The 14,879-nt window shown below is 40.9% G+C and overlaps 1 protein-coding gene across 2 annotated transcripts in view; it reads right to left on the reverse strand.

The window, feature by feature from the left end:
- Positions 1-14,879, reverse strand: part of HMGCLL1 (3-hydroxymethyl-3-methylglutaryl-CoA lyase like 1) — a 98,117-nt gene that overhangs the window by 41,284 nt on the left and 41,954 nt on the right. For both annotated transcript variants that reach the window (XM_045011822.1, XM_045011823.1), the window contains exon 6: positions 3,205-3,268. In XM_045011822.1, coding sequence (XP_044867757.1) covers positions 3,205-3,268 — 64 coding nt within the window. The remainder of the gene's footprint in view (positions 1-3,204; positions 3,269-14,879) is intronic.

Below are 14,879 nucleotides of genomic sequence, written 5' to 3' on the forward strand. Positions count from 1 at the left end.
TCAGCTGGCCACCTGGAGGAATCAGGAAGGGATTTTTCCCCAAACTGTATTCTAGTTTTTATTTATATATTTGGGTCTCCTTTCTCTGAAGCATCAAAGATGGACACAGCTGGAGATGGGGCACTGGACGGGGCTGGCCAGTGCTCTGAGGTGGCACCCAGCATTCTCTCTCACTCACATGCTCAGCTGTTTGGTTCTTCCTCACATGCTCAAGGTCTAACTGTATGTGGGGCTGGGAAGGAATTTTCCCCTATGTCAGATTGGCAGTGACTGGGTGTTTTTCACCTTCCGCTGCAGTGTCGGGAGCAGGTCACTTGCTGGGTTAATTAGGTAATCTCACTTAATTCTCTGCCATGCAGGATCTCAGGCACTGGTGCATCTCAGTCCCTCCTATTTTCTGCCTTTGGCACATGATAGGTTAGGCTCCTTTGGCCTGTAATATTTTGGTCTAATTTTGGTTGTTGAGTGGTGTGTGTGGATGCTAGATGGTGTTCATGGTCTGGGATATACAGGAGGTCAGACTAGTTGATATGATGGTCCCTTCTGGACTTTAACTCTATTACCTTGCTATGATCAAAAGTTAAATTCTTAAATTAAGTTTTGAAAAGAAAAACCCAACAATTTTTTTCTTTTAACTACAGAGAAACCTCATGGATTGGAAAGATGAGTAGGCAAGTACTCTCACACTGTCATACAACTATTGCATCCTAATATTCTAGGACAAGGCTGATGAATTATATTCTTCAAAATTCCAGGAGTTCGGGAATTACAAAGCCAGTATGTTAGCAGTGTGGGGGGGTTTATCTTCAAGAGGAGCAACTTCATTAACATTATCAAAGTAAAACCTTTTTCTATGCTACTCATACTATTTTACTAGGCTATCCCACTCCAAATAGTGACTTGGTGCTAAAGGTGGACTGAAACATGAATTGATGGCCCAATCCTGCAAACACTTACTCACGTAAGTAGCCCTTACCCAGAAGGAGAAAGAAATCTCTTGTGAATTAAGGAAACAGACTATGACTAGGAGATGTTAGAAATCTGGTAAGCTAGACATGCGTTTTGTCTATTTTACTATTTTAAGATCTGATGTTTTCTGAAATGCTTTTATTCTGATGAATAATACTTTGCTGTTATTGCTCCTGTAGGGAACAGAATTGCAGGGTAAGGACATAAAGTCAGATCTCCTGAGATAAATCATGTTGAAACACAAAAGACTAATCCAGGGCCCGTCCTGAGAATGGGAAAATAGTGACACTCCATCCTGAGAAAAGTGATGTCTTGAGGGCTGAGGCCTGAGAGGGGGTGTGCTCAAAGAGATCAGGAAGTATGAGATGAGCATTTAGCCCCATAACTGTGACAGCTCTGACCCAGCAAATTACATAAGCAGATGTGCCTGTGTGCCACCCACCCACCCAGGTTGCTCACATGCTTCTAGTGACATATGTGCTGAATCAGAGCCTAAATTAGTTACTTTAAGATGCTACTTTATTTTGATCACTCACAATGTGCTCATTGGTGAATGGCTATTGAAGAAGACATTGAATGGGATTAAGGTACAGTATCCAATACTTATACGAGTAAAGATTTATGGGATTGGGCCATTAAAGAGCACTCCTACTGTAACACTGTAAGGGACTAGTTTTGTGCAAGTAAGGTAAGTAGTCCTTAAAATAAGCAACACGTTGAAAGAAGCCTGTGGGGGAAATGTCTGCAACAAGCAATTCATTACAGCACAGCTGAATCTGTCATCATCACTATATCTAAAGCTGTGCCACTTAACTTTCACTTCATATTAAAACCAGTTAATTCAGAAATACTGAATACCTTCCAATCTAGCAAACTTTCCAGAGAGCATAAGTGTGTGGCTGCTGTGGGAGCATTATCACAAGCTCCAGCTGGCCCCAATACTCAGAGAAGATGTGGAGAGAGAGGACATGCCTTGCAAGCTCCCCACACTGAATGCAAATGTTGACTGGCTCCAAAAGCAATTGGGAAAAAAAAAAAAAGGGAGTATTGCCAAAAGCCAAGAGTGTGATGTGTCTTTCCCCACAATGACAATCTTTACAGCTGTTACCCGTTTTATTGTGCCTCTTGATTTCTCTTTCCCCTCTCATCTCCACAGTTCTCCCTCTCTCTCTCTCTCTCTCTGCCTCACAGGAGGCCTATCCAGCTGTTTCTTAGGCCATGTCTACACTACAAAATTATGTCAACCTAACTTATGTCAGGATACAGCCACCAGAGTTATTAAATTGCTTGTGTGTGTGTGTGTGTGTGCACGCTTGGCGCCTGTCAGCGGTGCATGTCCTCACCAGGAGCATCTTTATCAATTGTATTGTCAGTGTGGAGCAAGGGATGGCTCCAGGGGCCAGCAAGTCAACGTAAGCAACGCAGTGTCTACACTGACACTGAGTTGACCTAATTACATCGACCGTGACTCTACACTGCTCGGGAAGGTGGTGTTACTACATCAGCATAGAGAGGTACTTAGCCAGCGGGAGTCAAATTTCAGTGAAGACACTTCCACAGTTAAGTCAACGCAAGGCAGCTTATGTCGACCTAACCATGTAGTCCAGACCAGTGCCTTATTTTCCTGTCACCTTTGCCCTTGTCTCTTTCCCTACTTGGGAAAGCAGCCTCTTTTAACCATGTTCATCTGTCTCCCCTTCCTTATGCACTTATGCCCCCCAACAGCTTTGTAGTAGGAAATATTTTGTGAGTGGGTCCCTGGTCCATTCTCTCAACTAGTGCAGCTACTGCAGATGCCAGCACTTGGGTGCTGTATGTCCAGAGGACCACGATTCAATGGCAAGTTTGACTGTAGGAGAGCAGCAAACTGGTGTCGGCACAGAGTGAATTTAACACCAGCTGCTGCTTACAGGGGATCATGCTGGAAATAATCTCATGCAACATGGTCTATTCTCATGTGCGTTTGAGTCTATTTTCCAAAGTATTTCCTTGCCTTTCTGTTTGAAGGAAATAACTCCTCATTTTTTGCTTTGTGATGGATTACCACCAAAGCACATTATTTTCTTTACATCTAAGTGGATAGTGCTCAGCAAAATTATTCACTCAAGTCTAGAGTTTGTTTGGTTTTTGTGTTCCTTTTACATTGATTTTGATTCATTATTGACTCTTCTAGGATTAAACAGAGAAAATAATTTGACCGTGTTTAAAACATATGAAAGACAGATGCATTCTTACTTCTACCACTTTAGCTGGTATGATGTTTCCTTCATACGGGCATCCCAATGCACAAGATACATACCTACATTCAAAAGGACAGACATAGATAAGTGTATACTATGTATGCATATATATTATACACATCTACTTATTAAATGCAACAAAATGTTAATGCAAGCATAAGGTTGCACAATTAGGTCAGGATATGCAAAATAAAGGTTGCAAATAGAGAACTACTATTTTTCTTTTAACTCTAAACATGTAGTTTGATATACTTCTCTTCATGCTCAATGCATATGATCAAATATAAAGGACAGGGAACATGGCCAAGATAATGCTGTTGCTGGAAACTTAATGTTTCCAAAGTCAGACCTTTTTGTTTTATACTTACCTGAATGAAAAAAGTAGCTATTTTTTTTTAACAGTGAGAATTTTGTTTTGCAGCCACAAAACTCAAAAACAGCTGAACAGAACTTTCTTAAAGTTTACTCACCCACCCACCCACAACCAGAGTCTTTCAGCTGCACCAAGCATGAAAAATTTCAAACCCAAAGGATTTTTTTCTCCATAAGATTAGGAAGTTGTAAGTTAGTGAAAACGGGTTTAAAACAAACTGTTTTTGACCTCTACTATAGAATTTATTATCAAGTGAACAGAACATCAGTAGGCATGCAATATAATCTAATGGGATTATTATCTATAAACAGTAGAAGAGTGGTAATTTTGATATAATATACAGGATATATTTACACATATAATGAAACATATTTTACAGATGCATGTACATAACAGTACATCAGAGCAAGAATTGCATCTGATTGGGATGTGGTATGAATAACCCCTGAAGCAGAGTGGGGAAAACAAAAGTAAAAGTGGGCAAAAATGTGCTTAAAGGGCAATGATGTACTCCTCCTCCTTCACACAAGCTAGCAGAAGCGCTGCCCTGCTAGGCTTACATAACGCAGATGGGCATGGGGCTATGGGAGGGCATGGCAAGGTAGAAGGTGGAAAGTAAATCTAGGCAGCACTTACTCTACTCAGACATTCCCCTCAAATGCCAATGGACTTCCAAGCAGAAATCCACCTGGTGAGTGGTGTAATAAAAGTGTGATTTTTGTAAGTTCAACAGAGTCTGTTCCACATAAATGATGTTGTCAAAGGAGTCTCTACAGCAGTGGTTTCCAAACTGGGGTTCGTGAACCCCTGGGGGTTTGCAAAATGTTACAGGGGGTGCTCGGGAAAAAACTCCTTAATGGCAGCCAGAGCTGTCCCTAAGGACTCTGGGAAGCATGGGACCAGCAGCCTGGAGCCCCTGGACTTCCAAGAGCTAAGCAGATCAAAGCAAGCATATCTATCACACTGAGGAGATTGAAACTTCAAGACTCCTTATAAGAAATGGAAGGGGAGGTGGGTATTTTTGTCTGTTTTTAAAATGAAATAGGCAGCTAATATTGTTTTTAAAATTCTTATGAAGAACAAGTTTAAGCTTTGTTGTAACGTGCAATGTTTGCCTGGACTGCTCAAGACCTGAATGCTTGTGTAGGAGGAACTCTTTGAGTTGGCTTCTTAAATCCCTTCATGCTGTTTCACATCTGATATTCCTTGATGAAACTTAGGAGCCTTGTCTTATAACAGGCTTATTCAAAGTGATACGAGCTACAAAAGTGAGATCTTGGATGAGTGTTGCTGTTTTCATAAACAGAATCCTTGGTATACAATCAAGGAAACAGCAGAATGTACCCAAAATCATGCAGCCAGAGATGAGGAGAAGTCCAGCCAGAAATGTGAGGGGATTGATATGCTTCAGGAATCATACAGCTATAATTTTATTTTCCCACAGAATCCCAGGTTCTGCAAGATTGGGGGAACTCCCATGAGATTAGAATCCCTCTCAGTCTTCAGTACGAGAACAAAAAAGAGAAACTCTGCAAGGTTCACCTTGCTGAGTTTCTCGAAGCCCTTTTCCCCTGCTCAGAGTTACACTGCAGGTGGGTATCATTTGGCCCTATCATAGTTATATCCAACCCCCGCCCCCCCTCCAAATTTCTTGTATAATATTTTGAAGGGAAATGTTGAATGGTCACAAGGGATCAGCAGAGGGAAAGAAAATCATTCAACTTTCCCCAACAACCAAAACCAAATGGCAAATGATCCACAAATGGCTTGCACACTATGTGGTCCCTGCAACCAAAGCACATTGGGAACAGGAGCCAAGTTCTATCACTACACAGGCCTTGCAAAAGACTCTCATGTGCCGGACATTAGCTACACACAGAATAACTGAGCAAACTTATCACAACCAAAGTGCATTAAAAGCAAAATAAATCCAAGAAGAAACTAAATTCTACAATGCTATCAGCTCTTTGTCAGCTTGTTTCAGAGATAGCTCCAGAGCTAGATCCACCCCTGCTATCACTTGTGGAAGTGTGCAGCCTCTAGAAAAGCCAATTGCAGATTCATATGCTGCTATTTCCTGTTTAGTATTATAGTGCAAGACTGCATATAGTATACCATGTTCGCTGGTATTTATTTTTATTGGCTAATCGTGCTAAAATGTATATGCCCATCAGGAGGTGAATTCATAATAAGTTGCTATATTAGGTCCTCTTGCAGGAAGCCATTTGTCAGAAACAACCAGCCTTTACTACAAGAAGAGATGTGTGGGAGGGTGTGACAGTAGATTCCCCCAGAAAGAGATTCTCCAAGCCAAGACCAAAATGTATCAATCAGAACAGGATTCACATATTCACATTATTTGTCCTTATTAAAACAGTAACAAAATTACATTTATATAGTGCTCATTTGCAAATGGTATTAAACAGACTATTCAAAACTAGTATTATTATATTGCAGTAGCACCTTAGAGCCACTGTCATGCACCAGGATCCCATTGTACTAGTTGCTGTACAAGACAGAATAAATATATCCTTTAAAAACCAACTCTTTTAAAGATATGAACAAAAAAAATATAAAGCACATAATACTGAAACATAGGTTAGTTAGTTTAGGCTCAATCTCTGTATCTGGTTATCATAAAGGCACAACATATTAGTAAACACGTGCTATGAAAAGTGTAATTTGGTACTAACACACAGTCATCATGAAAGGAACAGGAATAACTTTAACTTGCAGCAGGGATACCTCTTATTCAAAAGATGGGCTAGATCCTCTGTCCCATTAAAGCTATTTTTTACCTTTCTGGTAGTATAAAGCATCCTGCATTTCACAGAGTTTAAAGGGCTCCATGTGGATTCCCCCTGCACTGGGGGTTTGGTATAGGGCCACCATCATGGCTGAACCTTCTTCTTAACCCTCCCCAGTGCTGGTGTTTGGTCATGGCAAAGGGGACAGGCTTGGGGTACCCCATTTCCCACTGATCCATAGCTGCCAAAATTTCTCCTTGGGACTGTGGGTGGCTGACCTAATATAGAGCAAGAATATAGATCAATTTACCACTCAAGTGCTAAAATGTGTTCTTCCAATTCCTAGTAAGGGCTTGTCTATACCGTTTTGGTGCAATTTCAAGTGTGGATACAGTCATATTCATATAGAGTATTTATATCAAAATTGACTAAATATAAATATGCTAGAGTAAATATATAACTGCATCCACAGTAAGGAATTACACAAAGCATTACAAAATTTTGTGCAGACCAGCCCTCAAGAATCCTAGCATGCACGAAAAATAATCATGAGACCAAAATTTCTATTTGTATTAATAAAAAAAATACACTGCTTTGAGAAGTATTGATTTGCACCAGGTTAGGTTGTTGGTGTTTAGTTCATAGTATAATAAACAGTTTTATATGTGAAGAAAATGCAGCACTTTAAAGCCAGAATTGGCTTAAACAAAATTGCTGAAATCAGAAAAGCTGAGCTGAACCATAATAGAAGGGAAAGAGACATTACTGAGCTGGATTAACAGGAAAAGTGTGCTTGAAACAGAGAAAGGTTTAGTGTGGATGTTGTATCAATACAGATTAGATTATTTTGGTAATTGCAACTTTTTAATTATTTTTTAAATGAAGAGCTGTCTATTAATTTCTAACACTCCTTATTGTGAAAATATTTACCGAAGTAAAAAAAAAACAACCCTCCTGCTATAAATAATTAAATATTGTGGAGATAACAAGCAAGTTTTCCCAATATTTTATTTCAAATAAGTTCAAACACGACCACAACCAATAACAGAATAGAACACCTAAAATAAATAGTGATTCTGCAATCCCCCCTCCATCCCCATTATTTTGCATCCTATTGTGTGTGTTATCATGGAAGGAAAAACAATACCTTCCCCCCCATATATTTAACAGTGGAAGATTCTTTTTAGTACACTGGAGCTTTTTCTTTAACATAAATGAGGAAATAGTCTTACTCGGAGTCTTACATGTACTAAACAATGATTGACAAAAGGCTTATTGTTATAACACACATTTACCATGGCATAAAATAAGTAACAAAATAAACAAAGAGTATACTGTATTTATATATCTCAAGCTTTGAATAAGTCAACTGGTGGTCAAATGATGCTCAAACCTAGAGGTAAACTAAATCATGTCAGACATTCCAATGTTCTTTTGAGGTACTGAGAAATCCATAATACTGGTCATTTTTAAAATCTAAGGATTCAAAAAGAAAACATATTTGAAGGAATAATATATAAACATTTTGAATTGCATGCTTTAATGTAAAGAGTGGAAGCTTTTACAAGGATATATTTTAGAATTAGAACAGTTTTTTATTATGGTGAGTATTTCTTTGTATTTTCCAGTTCTATGGCCCTGATCCTGAAGACACTTGCACAAAAGAGTAACTTTATACATGTGGGTCTCCCCAATGCCCTCAGAGACTACTCAAATGCAGAAGCATTTTCAGGATGGGGACATACATTTATAATACAGCTGTCCAATGGTGCTGGGTTTTTTGTTTTGTTTTGTTTTTAAGTTAGAGTAGAAACTCATACTTCTGTCATTTTTACTGTTATATTTGCATATCAATCTCTGACCCAGAAAGACAGTCCTAAAGAACTTACACATGCATTGGAGCATTTACAATTTATGTGTGTCTTTTGAAGTTTTTGAATATATTAACGTGAAAGGAATCTAGCCTAACCAGAATTTACTTAACATTTTCTTCTTATGCTACATTTAGATTTACTAATAAAACACAAGTGAATACTTGCAATTATTATGTGCCATGGTTTTCCATTAACCCCATCTGTTTTGCTTCATTTTAATCACTGGGAAAATATAGTGATATTTGCAATGTTACCTGAATTACACATTAAAGAGTGAAATTGTAAAGGCAGAAGTTTTAATGCTATTTCACATGCAAAATATGCACAGGAGTCATTAGCTGACCACAGATTTGGCATAGTGTCCTCACAGAATGTGTCCCAGATGTTATTGTAAAGTTTTGTGCACATACAAAAAAAAATCTTTATGATACCAATAAATGGCACAACTTTTTAGACCATATGCAAGTCTTCTATTTTTCATAAACATTTGAACTATTTCAGTAAACATTTAGAAGACTGTATACTGCATTACCGACTTTCAGTGTGACAGCTGACAGCATAAATTTTCTGGATGATGATCGAGTAAATGTTGGTGCAGCTGCAGTAACAGTAAGACATGCTGAAGCTTAAACTGGTCGAATACATTTTTCATCAGATTCACGAATTGCCACTGATTTACACTCACTACATAAATTCTAGATGGCCAGTAAAAATAGAAAATAAAATTTGAACCCTTTAAAATTATTTTGGAAGTATTTTTCAACTGCACAAATAAGAAATTAGGGCAAGGTATCAAATTATCCATTTCCTGCAAATAAATAACACATTAAACAACAATAGTGCTTTAGAAGAGGAAATCTCTGTGTTGAAAAAATATATAAATACAATTTATGCACATTAATACACAAATCTGTTTTTACTATCTAGGTAATTCAAGTAAAATATTTAGCCTACAAAATTAGAGGCCAAATCCTGTGGATTTTTAGGAGTTTCTGAAGTAAAGGCTGCAAGGTTTGGCCTGAGTTCAGGATGTTGATTTTCACTGTACTGCAGTCACAAAAACAAAATCATTTCAGCATAATCTTAATTCTAATTTATCTGTATCAACAGGCCTATCAACAAAAGCTATTTCATTGCATTCTATTTATTGCAATATATAATAAATTACAAAGTACTTCTCCCAAGCTCTATTCATTATTATATTAATCATTAAAATTGCAAGTCAGAAAAGAACCGAACCAGCAGTACTGCTTGCCAGATAACAAAGTTAAATCAGCCAAACAACAGGTACCAATTGAAAATACCTCAACTATTTGCTATTCTCTCAGATACAAACACTCAAATTTCCCTTCAGACTCCTAATCCACAAAAAACTTGGGGGAAAGGATGGGCTTTGCAATGTGCCCAGAATGCCAATAGATCTGTACTGTTTTGGACCAAAGGGGAAGTGCGCATTCAAACTGTAAATACCCCTCCTTCTGCCTATGAAATATTGAGTTCCAGGGATTTCTATGGGTTTCCAAATTGCTAGTTAACTGCTCCTACTTCTGTGGCTCCTTGACTTGACATGCAACTCCCACAGGAGGGCTCTGTGGAAGCAATGACATGAAGAAGAACAATTTGTCACCAGGCCCTATCCAAAGAGTATTGAATTTAGACTATAAATGATATCTGAAGCTCTCAGCCTCTCTGTCATCAATCAAAATACCTATGTCTGCTCTCTCAGAACACCAAATTCCAACTGAAAATTATAAAGTCTTCAGCCATGCCACCATCATGTAATTCCTTAATGAGTTTCCACAGGTCAGAGACTTTGTCTCTGTATGGGATCTTAGCTCAGTGCTGATAAAGTTAATGGATGCAGACACTGACCTGCTAGGAGAGTGCGCTTTATTTCACCTGACACTAAAGACAGCTTTTTAAAAAAAAAATCACAGTTATATATGTGAACAGACTGAGTGAGGCTTTAATGACTGATCCTTCTTTCATTGTATTCCACGGGGACAGAGTTGTCTTTGTGTTTCCATAGAATTTTTTTGACAAAATAGTGCCCGAGTTTCACTTAAATCAGAGCATTCATCTCCTGGCTCTCCTTCCAAAACCTCATTTCACCTGGGAAAAACTAGGCTTCATATACTTGATGTTAAGGGGACGTTACATTCTATTTTAATGGGATGACACCATTTAGGAAGCCTTCCTAATATAAACTTTTTGTAACATTGGGAACCTGCGTAAGGGAAATGCCATTTCCACTCTAAGCTTGTTGAAATGGATTACATTAAGCATTGAGATGTGTCATGCTTCAGCTAGGGCACTGGTTCCCAAACTGGGGTTCGTGAACCCCTAGAGATTCGCAAAATGTTACAGGGGGTTCTCAGGAAAAAAATCCCTAATGGCGGCCAGAGCTATCCCTAGGGACCCCAGGAAGCATGGGGCCAGCAGCCTGGAGCCCCTGGACTTCCAAGAGCTAAGCAGATCAAAGCAAGCATCTCTATCACACTGAGGAGATTGAAACTTCAAGACTCCTTATAAGAAATGGAAAGGGAGGTGGGTATTTTTGGCTGTTTTTAAAATGACACAGGCAGCTAGTATTGTTTTTAAAATTCTTATGAAGAACAAGTTTAAGCTTTGTTTGTAATGTGCGATGTTTGCCTGGACTGCTCAAGATCTGAATGCTTGGGTAGGAAAAACTCTTTGAGTTGGCTTCTTAAATCCCTCCATGCTGTTTCACATCTGATACTCCTTGATGAAACATAGGAGCCTTGTCTTATAACAGGCTTATTCAAAGTGATACAAACTACAAAAGTGAGATCTTGGACGAGTGTTGCTGTTTTCATAATGTAATAAAAATAATATCATGATAAATAATAATTAATAATAAATACTGTGTAATAAGCATGTCACAAAAACAAATTTTATATTTCTGATATCACTGCTTTTATAATTTATACTCAAGTAAAGGAGAAAATCCCTGGAAATATTCATTTTTAGGAGGGGGTTCACGATACTTGACATTTTAGTGAAAGGGGTTCATAGGTTGTTAAAGTTTGGGAATCACTGAGCTAGGGTGATATTATGAGAAGGCCTTAGATCTCACTCTGCTACAGATAGCCTGCTTCCACAGTGTTTCCATTACAACTATATGCAGCAATTCTACTTGGAGTTTTGGACACACATTTACCTAGACTGTCTCCAGTTATCTGCCATCTAGATCTGATGGTCTACATTGGGAGGAAATTCTTTGATCCTTGTTTAGTCAGAAATTTTCAGCCCACCTTCTTGAAGTTTGTACTGCTAGCTAGACTCCCATAATTGACAACCTGAAGAGGCTTCCAGTAATTGTGGTGGTTCTAAAGAGTTTTGCCTTTGTGTGCTGATGCTACCCACTCACACATTCTCGTATTCCTCAGAGCTCCACTCTCGCACAGGATTCTGGAATTTAGCAGAGGGAACTGAAGTGGGGGGCTGAAAAGCCCTTTCCACCTCATTTATAAATACTGAATGCTAGGACTGCGCTCATACAGTCCCAATGATCCCCAAAAGATTCCCAAAATTGTGCAGCCAGCGGCGGCTCCAGGCACCAGCACTCCAAGCGCATGCCTGGGGCATCAAGCCACGGGGGGCGCCCTGCCAGTCCCTGCGAGTGCGGCAGTGAGGCAGCCTTCGGCGGCTTGCCTGCGGGAGGTCCGCCGGTCCCGCGGATTCGGCAGCAATTCGGCGGTGGGTACACCGAAGCCGCAGGACCGGAGGACCTCCCACAGGCAAGCTGCCGAAGGCTGCCTCACTGCCATGCTTAGGGCGGCAAAAAAGCTAGAGTCGCCCTGTGTGCAGCACCAGGGAAATTGTGAAGCACGTGCTGCTTACAAACAGGGAAGGACTGGTAGGGGAAGTGGAAGTGGGTGACAAACCAGGCAGCAGTGACCATGAGATCGTTGAGTTCAGGATCCTCACAAAAGGAAGAAAGGAGAGTAGCAAAATACAGACCCTGGACTTCAGAAAAGCAGACTTTGACTCCCTTAGGGGACTAATAGGCAGGATCCCCTTGGAGGCTAATATGAGGGGGAAAGGAATCCAGGAAGGCTGGCTGTATTTTAAAGAAGCCTTACTGAGGGCACAGGAACAAACCATCCTGATGTACAGAAAGAATAGCAAATATGACAGGCCACCAGCTTGGCTTAACAGAGAAATCTTCGGTGAGCTTAAACACAGAAAGGAAGTTTACAAGAAGTGGAAACTTGGTCAGATGACTAGAGAGGAGTATAAAAATATTGCTCGAGCATGCAGGGTGTAATCAGGAAGAAACACAACTAGAGTTGCAGCTAGCAAGGGATGTGACGGGTAACAAAAAGGGTTCCTACAGGTATGTTAGCAACAAGAAAAAGGTCAGGGAAAGTGTGGGACCCTTACTGAATGGGAGAGGCAACCTAGTGAGAGGTGTGTGAAAAAAGCTGAAGTATTCCATGCTTTTTTTGCCTAGGTCTTCACAGACAAGGTCAGCCCCCACACTGCTGTCCTGGGCAACACAGTATGGGGAGAAGATGAGCAGCCCTCAGTGGTGAAAGAACAGGTTAAGGACAATTTAGAAAAGCTGGACATGCACAAGTCCATTGGGCCAGATGCAATGCATCTGAGGGTGCTGAGGGAATTGGCTGATGTGATTGTGGAGCCATTGGCCATTATCTTTGGGTAGGTCTACACTCACCGTCCAGGTTGACGCGGTGAGTTCGACTTCTCGGAGTTCGAACTATCGCGTCTAATCAAGATGCAATAGTTCGAACTCCCCGCGCGCTCCGGTCGACTCCGGAACTCCACCACCGCGAACGGCGGTGGCGGAATCGACCTTGGAGCCGCGGAGTTCGACCCCACCGCGTCTGGATGGGTAAGTCAGTCGAACTAGGGTACTTCGAGTTCAGCTACGCTATTCGCAGAACTCTTAGTGTAGACCAGGCCTTTGAAAACTCATGGCAATTGGGGAAGGTGCCAGATGAGTGGAAAAAAGCAAATATAGTGCCCATCTTTAAAAAAGTGAAGAAGGAGAACCTGAGAAACTACAGACCAGTCAGTGTCACCTCAGTCCCTGGAAAAATCATGGAGCAGGTCCTCAAGGAAACCATTTTGAAGCACTTGGAGGAGAGGAAGGTGATCAGGAACGGTCAACATGGATTCACCAAGGGCAAGTCATGCCTGACCAACCTGATTGCCTTCTATGATGAAATAACTGGCTCTGTGGATATAGGTAAAGCAGTGGACGTGATATATCTTGACTTTAGCAAAGCTTTTGATCCAGTCTCCCACAGTATTCTTGCCAGCAAGTTAAAAAAGTATGCATTGGATTAATGGACTATAAGGTGGATATAAAGCTGGCTAGATTGTTGGGCTCAATGGGCAGTGATCAATGGCTCAATGTCTAGTTGGCAGCCAGTTTCAAGCAGAGTGCCCCAGGGGTCGGTCCTTGGGCTGGTTTTGTTCAACATCTTTATTAATGATCTGGATGATGGGATAAATTGCACCCTCAGCAAGTTCGTGGATGACACTAAGCTGGGAGGGAGAGGTAGAATCATAGAATCACAGAATATCAGGGTTGGAAGGGACCTCAGGAGGTCATCTAGTCCAACCCCCTGCTCAAAGTACGACCAATTCCCAACTAAATCATCCCAGCCAGGGCTTTGTCAAGCCTGACCTTAAAAACCTCTAAGGAAGGCAATTCTACCACCTCCCTAGATAACCCATTCCAGTGCTTCACCACTCTCTGAATAGATAGGTAGACAGGTAGATACGCTGGAGGGTAAAGATAAGGTCCAGACTGAACTAGACAAATTGGAGGCTTGGGCAAAAAGAAATCTGATGAGGTTCAACAAGGACAAGTGCAGAGTCCTGCACTTAGGACGGAAGAATCCCATGCACTGCTACAGACTAGGGACCGAATGGATAGGCAGCAGTTCTGCAGAAAGGGATGTAGGGGTTACAGTGGATGAGAAGCTGGATATGAGTCAACAGTGTGTCCTTGTTGCCAAGAAGACTAATGGCATTTTGGGCTTTATAAGTAGGGGCATTGCCAGCAGATTGAGCGATGTGATCAGTCCCCTCTATTCAACATTGGTGGGGCCTCATCTGAAGTACTGTGTCCAGTTTTGGGCCCCACACTACAGAAAGGATGTGGACAAATTGGACAGAGTCCAGTGGAGTGCAACAAAAATGATCAGGGGGCTAGGGCACATGACTTACGGGGAGAGGCTGTGGGAACCTGGCTTGTTTAGTCTGTGGAAGAGAAGATTGGGGGGGGGGATTTGATAGCAGCCTTCAACTACCTGAAGGGGGATTCCAAAGAGGATGGAGCTCAGCTGTTCTCAGTGGTGGCAGATGACAGAACAAGGAGCAATGGTCTCAAGTTGCAGTGGGGGAGGTTTAGGTTGGATATTAGGAACCACTATTTCACTAGGAGGGTGGTGAAGCACTAGAAGGGGTTACCTAGGGAGGTGGTGGAATCTCCTTCCTTAAACTTTTTAAGGTCAGGCTTGACAAAGCCCTGGCTGGGAAGATTTAGTTGGGGATTGGTCGTGCTTTGAGCAGGGGGTTGGACTAGATGACATCCTGAGGTCTCTTCCAACCCTAATCTTCTATGATTCTATGAAATACATCTCACAAGCATCAATATGCAGAAACACTCAAAAAATAC

Source organism: Mauremys mutica, chromosome 3 (genome assembly GCF_020497125.1).
Source record: "Mauremys mutica isolate MM-2020 ecotype Southern chromosome 3, ASM2049712v1, whole genome shotgun sequence".
NCBI classification, from domain to species: Eukaryota; Metazoa; Chordata; order Testudines; family Geoemydidae; genus Mauremys; species Mauremys mutica.